Source organism: Rhopilema esculentum, chromosome 7 (genome assembly GCF_057945365.1).
Source record: "Rhopilema esculentum isolate cy_ngs chromosome 7, ASM5794536v1, whole genome shotgun sequence".
Classification (NCBI taxonomy): domain Eukaryota; kingdom Metazoa; phylum Cnidaria; class Scyphozoa; order Rhizostomeae; family Rhizostomatidae; genus Rhopilema; species Rhopilema esculentum.
Window position 1 is genome coordinate 12,827,341 of NC_142821.1, and position 10,534 is coordinate 12,837,874.

Consider the following 10,534-nt stretch of genomic DNA (forward strand, 5'->3'; position numbering starts at 1 on the left):
CTATTTAAACATCATAACTACTGAGTATTTCATAATGCAGTCATGTGCAAAGTTTAAGACCACCCCACCAATTCAGAGAAATAAACATATTTCCAATAGATGTCTTTTTAGGAATAACATGACATTTCAGAAGACTAAATGGAGATTAGATTAGGTCCACAATGCTCGATGCAAGAGCAGCTTTATTTTTGTTGACCTTTACATCCAATTTGTTGCTTGTCACACTCAGATAAGTAGAATAACAATTTTACCCTGTTGAATCTCAGGGAGTGATTTTTTCCAACCTATATGTTTGCAAAAAATTGATTGAAAAATGCACCTTTGTTTCATCCACACTATTCTGAATGAACAGAAAGATTTAATGCATTGATTTAATGTGCTTCTTTCAAACATAATGCATATACTGCCTATTTTGAGGTTAGCCAAGGAAATTAGGAACAATAAAATGTTGCCTTGAAAACTGTTTCACATGACTGTATTAGTTAGGGCATGAAGAGGCAAACACTTTTTCAAACTGTAACTTGCTGAAGACAGTTTTAATACTTGTATACTATAACATCAGTGACCTAGCTGTGGTAAACTTCTCAGCATAATTTATCTTGAACATGAACTTGTCTTCTCATTTTGTTAAGTTATTATATACAGTCCTCATCAAAAGTATTTGATGTGCTTTGAACCTCTGTCCACTGCAAAGGAACTGACCCAACCTCAGAGCAGAAGTAAGCTTTGAAGTTATCTCTAACTTCCTTTGCCAACAGGGAGTAGTTGTTTGAGCTTGTATTTGAAACTTTAAGAAGAGCTTGATTAAAACATTTGGTTCTCCAAGAGCCATTTTTAATCCTTCTATCAATTTCCTCATCTATTAAGTTGCCAGGACAGTATTGGTAACCACTTTCAAAGCATTTGCCTTTCATCAGAAAATTGTGCAATGCCACTATTGACTTTGTGACAGCAATAGCAGTGTCAGTGTTGGCACAAATAGGGCGTCGAAAAACCCGGAATCTTGAAGTTGCTATCCCAAAGCTGTTCTCTACAATTCGACGGGCACGTGATATTCTATAGTTGGTTACTCGCTCTTCTTTGGTCATTCTTTGTCCTGGATATGGCTTCATCAGACAGGGTTTGAGGGGGAATGCGTCATCTCCCACAAAAACATAAGGGTATTTCTTTCTTGTGTTCCCCAATGTACGTGGTGCTGGCAAGTTTAAACAGCCGGTATTGATGGCATGGCCTAAATGACTGCTAGAGAAAACACTGCCGTCACTAAGTCTCCCATAATCACCAATGTCTACCATCTCAAATTCGTAGTTTGCATTCACTGTAGCCATTAGCACTATGCTATGAAACTTTTTATAGTTGAAATACATAGAGCCACCCCTAGGAGGACATTGAATTATGACGTGTTTTCCGTCGATGGCACCCACACAATTAGGGAAATTCCATCTATCCTCAAAACCTTTGCTGATAGTCTTTCCACTCCTCAGATGTCTGGGGCACTTTCAAAAAACCCTCTTGTTTCAAAACCATCCACAACACATTACAAGTTTCTTTCACTACTCTCCCAACTGTCGTGCCACTCATTCGGTAACTTGCTGCAATTGTGTTGAATGAGTCACCAGTTACGAGAAATCGCAATGTAACACATAAACGTTCAGCTGGTTTAATCGGCTCTCTTCTCATAGCACCATGCAGAATGTGTGGGGCAACATAGTTTAGCAGCTCCTCGAATTTTGTTGCTGTCATGCGAAACATTTGGAAAAAAAGTTCAGGGTCTGACAACTGGGCCTGTACAACCAAAGAATGATATTCTCCTTTCAGTTGTCTTTCCTTGTATATTTGCCTTGTCCAAAATCTTTTCTTTCTTGGGAGTTTCGAAAGAAGATAATTTTCAATGTCTTCATAGTCTTGCTCTCTTCTTCGCAGTATTAAAAGGAGAAGCAATCGCCTTCGCTTCACAGCTTCCATGTTGTTTATAATTTTTGCCGCAATTTATTCAGACGTTTGCACGGACAGAATATTTCTCTATGTACGGACGTACGGCTGACCTCCACTTGGCCGTACGTAGTACCGAGTCACTGGGCATGCGCTGACTTGGCCGCAATGTACGCGCGGCCAAGTGGAGGTCGGCCTTTAGCTGCAACTTGATATTTTTAAACGCAATTTTTTTAACAACAAGAAAAAAAGGCCATGACTGAGCGGATATCAAGCTACGTATGCCTGAGACTTGCCTGTTTGCTTGTGCGACACAAAGGTCAACCTATGATGTGTCGAAAATTTGACAACAGGACCAATCTCACAGCAAATTGCTTTATAAAATGGTGTTTCAACTATGGGTGTGTCGACAATATTATTACAGACTGCCCTGAAAGCAGTCTGTATCAGGGTTGTGGGTCCTCTGAGCACAATCTTGCCCAGTGTAATACCTCATCCTTCTTGGGCCAGAGTGGAACCAGCGATGCAGAGTCAATTCCTGACAACCCATTATAAAACCACCTTGGCCTTTGACCTGTTGGACAATGAAAGTGAGCGTACAACCACGGATGTTGGTGCAACTCCAGCTTTGTCAAAACATGTGACTATGACTCCTGCATAGAAGCAAATTTGGGAGGTTTTCCCAAATACTTCCAATGGAAAAAGGCTGGTCACAGCCTTTGCTTCTGCAGGTATTGAGTTGCCTTCGTTTATTACTATTTGAAATAAAAAAATATCTCTTTCTAACAGGATCAGGCCCGAGTTCTGTCATATCTGCATGTCAGATACCCACAGAACATCAGATTGTCCGTAAAGGCACGTCAAGGAGCTGGGCTTTCTGAAACTTTGTAAAAATATTAGTGACAGAGTAAAATGCTTGAAATATCTGTAGGCGAGTGGGGAAAAAATTAAATTAAAAGCCCAATGGTTCGAAAAAGGCCAAAAAGTAACTCGTTTTTTCTGTTCTCTTGAAAAGAAAAGACAAAGCAACTGTTTCATGAAGTCTTTTAAAGATAAATACAACAATTCAGTAACTGATCCTATTCAGATAACTAAAGTTGTCAACGAATTTAGTAAAGTAACTAAACGAAGATCAAACAGAGAAAGGCATTTTTTTTATATTCACATAAAAATTTACAACGACAACAAATACAATACAAAAGCCTAGGGAGCATGGAAATGCATAACAACCCTAAGACTTACACTTAACATAGAGATACAATTTTTACAATAATAAGCTACAAAAGTGATTGGAGTGGCGTCGCCCATCGTTCCAATAGCGTTGCAGATATGACAAATACTCACAAAAGCTATTTTTTAAAGAAGATATCAAATCTACCTATGTTTCTTGTTAATCAAACAGATTTGTGCCCAGACATGATGAGTGACACCACTCCAATCGTAAAAGGAATGAAATTTAGACAAAAGAGAAACTAATTTACACGAGAGAGATTTTCTGGAACCGTTCTGAGGCCTGAATGTATTTTAATGTTGCATCAAGAATGTTTGTATCTGAATCAAAAGGTAACTTTTCATGGCCATAAAGGAGTATTTGCAATAGTTCTTTGTTTGGAGGGTTAGATAGGCCATGAGGACGCAATGTTGTATTAACGCTGTCGAGAAGATCTTGTCTGTGTATGTCATAGGCACTGCAGAGCAGCAAAAAGTGCTCCGTATCCTCAATACCATCATTTATCAGGCACAGGGGATTAAAAGTATCCCTAAAATTATGTTTAGATTTGTGGTAATTTAGCTTACTTAGTCCAACGCGTAGCTGCGTTAAAACAGATAAAAGTTTTGAATCATGAATTCCGTAGACTGATTTAGAGGGTGGACGAATGAGTCCTAGAAGTTGTTTCTTGAAAACATTCACTGAGCTGGATTCACGAATTTCAGGGTCAAGTTTTTCCCATTCCGACAAGCAGTTTGGGTAGAAAGTTGATTTAAATCTTTCTGTTCTCGCATGTATTTGCCCTATTGTAGCTTGCCTGCGCAGACTGTAGTTTGACTCCTGGCGTTGGGGTATAGGATTTCTTGTGTAATCCGGAGTTAAATTTTTCATGATCTTATAAAAGAGGACAAGACGTCTACTCCATCGACGGAGGTCGAGAGACTCCCAGCCAAGCCCTTCATATATTTTTTCACGCGATGTGCCCTTCCAAGCACCAGTTACTGCTAATGCAGCAGAATATTGTACAGCCTCATGTTTCTCCATTTGATTAGTTAATTTAAATCTATGACTAAATTCACATGTTTTATGAGGGATATGATATATAACGTCACCATAATCCAAGTGTGGCCGGACATACAGTTTGTATATTTCGTTGAGGGTGTGTCGTGGTAAGTATTTTGAGAGGAATCTCAACATCCCTATTCCTTCTCTAGATTTAGAAATAATTGACTTGATGTGACTAGTAAAGGACATTTTAGAGTCTAGTATGATTCCAAGGTGCTTTTGTTCCTGGACGTTCTTTACAGGGACATCATTAAAAAATATGGGTGGGTGATTCATTGGAATTCTCTTTTTAGAAAAGGTTACTTCAACTGCTTGCTTGTTGGGGTCAGGATTAAAGGACATTCGCCAATTGTGCGCCCAAGACTCAATAAGATTCAGATCATGGTTTATATCGAGGGCAGCTGTATGTGGATCGTGAACAACTGTGAAGATCGATGTGTCGTCGGCAAATAATTTCACATTACACCTTAAACCATCTGTCAAGTCATTAATATAAATGAGAAACAGAAGAGGACCCAGGATAGAACCCTGAGGAACACCAGCTGAGACGGTACCCCATGTAGATGTCTTACCATTCAAAACTGTACGCTGTTTTCTATCATTGAGAAAGCTTTGTATTAAGATCATTAGTTTACCAGAGACACCAATTTGGCTTAGTTTATAAATAAGACCCTGGTGCCAGACCCTGTCAAAAGCCTTTGAAATATCTAGATAAACCGAACGGACATCAAGAGTTGGATTGCAGTCAAATGCTGAAAAAATTGAATTGACGATTGATAGTAACTGATTAACAGTCGAGTCTCCTGGACGAAAACCTGACTGGTTTTGGTTTAAAAGACTGTTTGTATCTAGGTGATGATAAAGCGAGTCAAAGATAAGTTTCTCTAGAATTTTACTGAAAATTGGAAGGAGAGAAATAGGACGATAGTTGTTCTTAAGACTCTTACTGTTTTTCTTATGGATGGGAACTACGTTGGCTTGTTTCCAAAATTGGGGGGAACACACCTTGGGTCAAGCAGGATTCAAATATTAATCTAAGGGGTAGAAGGAGTGCATCATCGCAGATTTTTATCATTCGTACTGAGATATTGCCCCAGCCATGAGCCTTGTTTGGGTTCAAAGATCGGATAATATTCAAGATCTTCTCATCAGAAATAGAAAAGCCAGTGAGCAGTGAAGTATTGGGTACTGATGGCGGAGGAAGTTCGCTACCAGTATCGATTGTGGTGCACTGTTGTATGAAGTAATCATTAAAAATGTCTGCCTTTGCAGTAAAATCCAACACAAATATATCGTTTTCTAAAAGGGGAGGAATTATTGGTATTTTTGCTTTGTTCAAGATTTTATTGATCAAGGACCAATAAATTTTTCTACCTGTTTCAGGGTCTGAGAGTGTTCTTCCTATTTTTATAAGGTATTTTTCCTTAGCGTCCTCAATTAGTTTTGATCCATGAGCTATCATGTTAGTAATGGCCTCCAGCCTATCCTCTGGCTACCCGTTTCTGATGAAAGACTTATAAGCCCTATTTTTTTCTGATAAAGTTTTTAATTGGCTGTGTTATCCAAGGTGCCTGCCGAGGCCTAACCGTGATTGTTTTGTTAGGTATAAAGTTCGAAAAGATATTCAGTAAGGTTTCATTTAGAGTTTTAACTTGCAGGTTAGGACATGCGATGTCTGATAAAGTATCTTTCCAAGGAAACATTTCAATGCTTTTTTTGATTGCAGTAGCTTCTTCACGGTCATAAAACCAAATCCTGCGTCTATACGGAGGTGGAGACAAAGCCCTTACATTTAATTTACCATGGACAATCTGATGATGACAGTTCTCGTGTAAAGAGGGGTGGACACCAGTTTCAAGGAAAAGGTTTGGCTGATCAGTAAAAATATCATCTATGCAAGATCTTGAGTTTCCAATAAAATGCGTTGGTTCATTGATTAATTGGTGGAGCCCAAGGTCAGAAGTAAAAGGTTCGAAAAGTTTACCCTCTTCATTTTCGATATCATCTTCCCACCAATTTGAAGAACGGCAGTTAAAATCACCAGTTATAATGACACAGTAAGGGTTTTCACCAGACATCTTGGACAACATGAGTTCGAAATTATTTGTGAAATCCTGGAATTCAAGTTGGCTCTGACTGGGACTCCGGTAGAGGATCACAAAAAAATATTTTCTCTTAACAAGCTGAACTTCACACACAATGCATTCAGGGAGGGTCGCCAGGTCTAGTCGGTTTTTTGCAGGGAATGAGTCTTTGACATAGAGACCTACACCTCCCCGTTTTACATTATTTGGGTGGTTGCTTTTGAAAAAAGAGTAACCAGTGAGATCTAATCTGCTTACATCTACAGTGCTATCAAGGTGGGTTTCAACAATACCTATCAAATCATAATTACAAACTGCGTTGTACGCTTCAATAAGAGAGACTCGTGTAAAATCATGGGCAAGAATACTATTTAAGTTCCAGGAACAAAAGTTGAAGGTGCTATGCTCTGGACCAGGGTTTGTCTCAATGTCACCACTTCTTAAAATTGTCAGATAAGTTGTCCACTGCAAGTGAAGCGTATGACATATTAAACATGTTGCATAGAAATAGGTGTATCTGAAAGCTAAGGATTTCAAAGTGCAGCGAGTACAAGAATGAAGGAATAGAACAGAAAAGCGCTTCATCAGCTCGAATAGTATGTAAAGTACAGCTTTTGCATGCAAATACAAATGGGCAAAGACGTGCAAGAAACAAGTGTTTGGATAAAACGAAAAATGTGCAGCAGTCTGAACGATCATAGTGAGAGGTAAAGCAGGAATTGAAATTATAACAAACGTGCAACAGAAAAGGCATAACTTGAAGATCACGAGAAAAATTGAAAGGGGTTGTGATCCGTGAAGAATGTTTTGCTTGGTACTTATTGGAAAACGGAATGACGCTATTGCTGCTCTCCAATGGTTTACATCAACCGGCATCACAAAACTTTAATCTCCTTGACAGGGAACTAGTGCAACCTTGCAAGGCTAATATTCTAAGAACAAAATTACTTTTTCTCTCTCGTGTGAACAAATATTTGGACGAAATTAAACTAGAAAAAAAATGCAAATACAACAATGAATAACACTGAAAAGTTTTGAACGCAAATATCCTCAAGGGAAACTCAGACAATACTCCTAGATGTTGAAAACAATTCATCTAACGAAGACAATATTATCAGCGATTTGCCAATGTTGGGCTTGCAATGTAAGTCCACCTGGGAATTCAAACTTGATTATGGATTGGTAATGAATGATCAAAACAGTTTGGAGGACAAGCTGAAAAAGTTGGGACATTTCTTACTTAAAAATCACGGCAAAATAAGGTAGCAGATTTCAAAAGGAGAATGCGAAACCTACGTTTAAAAGGGTAGTTACGTTGAATATAGTTGAACTATGATACCAACAATGGAAAAGTTTGTTTCGAGGTTATTTCGAATGCAAAGTTGAGATTTTCTTTAATTTATCAAAATCAAAAGTTATTTTCTCGAGAGACAATAACGACATTTAAGGGACATATACCAAACCTTACAACAACTTCTCCAATTCACTCTCACTCGAGAAGAACTTAAGTGAGCCATCTGCGAGCTTTACACCTAAACGACAGTTTATGTCCACAAATGCAAACTGTATCCCAGAGTGATTCTTGACTCTCTCGCGTGCTACAGAAAACAAGTTTGCTCTCTTTGGGGTTAGATCTAATGAAATATTTATGTTATCTAGCTTTTTCCTCGCTCTATAAACTGCCACCCTCTTTTCCCAAGATCTAAATTTCACTATTACCGCCTGCTGCTTCTCACCATCATTGCTCGTTTTTATCCTTCCAATTCTGTGCGCGCGATCAATGCAGTCGTCAGGAACCCCAACTTCCAGATCTTTAAACACCTTTTTGACCTTCGTTAAGCAGTTTTTTGAAGTTTCATCGCCGTTTTCTTTAAGGGGTACACCGTAAATACGTAAACAAGACCTTCGGCTGTACTGTTCAGATTCTTCCAGGCGGTTCTCCATCTCATCTAAGTGTGCCTCATATAACGAAAGCTTACCTTCCAACGCTACAACCCTGTCCACCAAAGGCTTCGTTATTTTCTCGATCTCAGATGCAAAAGATAACTTTAGATTTTTCTCTAGATCTGTTATAAGCAATGATCATTTGATACGAGTCCTGCTTTTGTAATTGCCGCTTCGACAGCCTTTTGAATTTGCTTATCCATCATGTATGGTCTGTATCGTAGATTTAGGCCAAGCAGCAAACAATTAGTACAAGAAAATGGGCCAAATTTCCATGTTTCGCCTTTTAATACCACTAAAATAATACTCCAAATCAACTTGCTACTATTTAATTTAATCTCCAACCCATTTATAGTTATTGGAAAGACATTACAGCGCTACAAAGGCAAATCTGCTTGGAGCTCAAATTACCATGTCCAACACCTCCGACGTCCAACGTCCAACTTGTCACAGAAAGGCATTTCTGTGACAAACCTCTTACACTCGTAGAATTAAAAGGATGTCTTGAAATTATGTCAAATAAAGAATCGTCTGGGATGGATGGAATTTTCTGCGAATTTCGCAAAATGTTTTGGAAAAACTAGGAAAGCACTTTTTGTTCATTGTTGGTAAATTTTTAACAATAAGCCCCTCACCCCCTCGCAAAGAACTGCCCTCATTTCTTGCCTCTTAAAATAGGTGACAGAGAAATCATTGGAAATTGGCGTCTGTTGAGGCTTTTTAATTGTGATTATAAAATGTTAGCAAAAGTTATTGCCAACCGTATTTTGAAAGACTTGTCAAAAGATATTGTAACTCCTTGTGAATGTAAAACTTTCTAGAATCAGAAATGCACTTTCAGAGGTACCAAAACTTAAATTGAAAGTAGGCTAGGTAGATCATTTCAAATCTCCATTAATGAATTCCTTTCATTCTTTTTTTCTGATGGTGATAGTCAGTATATTTGCAATTTCTTCTCTAGTATGTTAAATGCACTTATGTAAGTATGAATCATTTATTCATTTGCCTGTTGGCATTGTAAACCCCTTAGAAATAGAGATTTCAAAATGGTAGGAACAAGTTGGCAAAATATATGCGGGAAATCACAGCGGACACTATTGCCTCCTATCACTGTATACACGCTTGGCTGTTTAAATAATCTGATAAACTGCTGCTAACATTGATAGATTATTTTGATATAAGAAAATGGTAATGGCGTAAATTTGGGGGGGGGGACTAGCTGGGGGCCAGCTTTTGGCTCTAGGGGTTAATGCTAACTAGTAGAATGTAAATCTGAACGGTTTTTTGGCGGTACATAACTTGAAAATGGCTTTGAAAAAAGCAAACATTTCACAACATATTAACTACACGCTGAACTGGAAAAACTTAAAACGATCTTTCTGGACAACAGCTATCCAGAAGACTTCATTTTATCTTATACTAAGGAGAAGATTGCAAGTTTTTCGTCCGTTCAAAAGTAGCCTCCGGTCACACTTTTTCGAGCTCCGATATTTATTAGCGTATTGTCGGTCTCAGCTGGTTTATAGACTAATTTTAAGTCTTAAAATTTATAATTCTGATAACATCATTGAGAATATTATATCTCCCGAATTTCGTTAAAATGGCAACAAATGATGTTCCTCTCATATGGGGAGACTCTCATTGCAATGAAACTGAAAAGCTGATGTCATTTGCTCAGAAACTCAAACAAGGTCATGCAAAGATGTCCCCAAACGACTTGGCAGCGAAAGCAGCAAAGTTTGAAACAAGCAATAGCATCGACCATAAGGAAATCATCACCTCTTTTCATAAAAAAATTCAAGATCCAAACTGCATTTCTCAACTAATGTCGTTTGCTGCCCTACCAGCGCGAAGGAAATGGAACAATATCTTTGTAAAACATTATATTGTTGAGAAAGTCATTGAGGATTTAGTCAAGTTTCCATCTATGTCAGCAGATGATCCAGGAATTCCATTTACTCCTGTAAGAAAGAGAGCCCTTCTCATCAAAATTCCAGATGCCTCTCCGGATATCTCCAATAATGAAATTGGAAACATACTCTCCCAATATGGTACGGTCACTCGCGTTTGGAAATAGACATGGCAAGGCTTTCCAAACATCTTTAATGGCATGCGGTTGGTTACGATTTTTCCTTTGGCGTCTGTCGATCTACCCTCTTTCATCATATTCAAAAATAAGAAAATTTCGCTTTCCTTCAAGGGTAAACATGTATTTTGCCAAATATGTATGTCAGACATGCATAGATCTTCTGACTGCCCCTCTCTTCACATAAGCCATTGATATCTTTGTGGATCGACG

At 38.4% G+C, this 10,534-nt stretch overlaps 1 protein-coding gene across 1 annotated transcript; it reads right to left on the bottom strand.

Annotated features, from left to right (window-relative positions):
- Positions 1-7,748: 7,748 nt before the first annotated feature.
- LOC148960005 (uncharacterized) lies at positions 7,749-8,235 on the bottom strand. The gene has a single exon (XM_089109176.1). The coding sequence runs from the start codon at positions 8,233-8,235 to the stop codon at positions 7,756-7,758; it is 480 nt and encodes a 159-aa protein (XP_088965302.1). The 3' UTR covers positions 7,749-7,755.
- Positions 8,236-10,534: the final 2,299 nt, after the last annotated feature.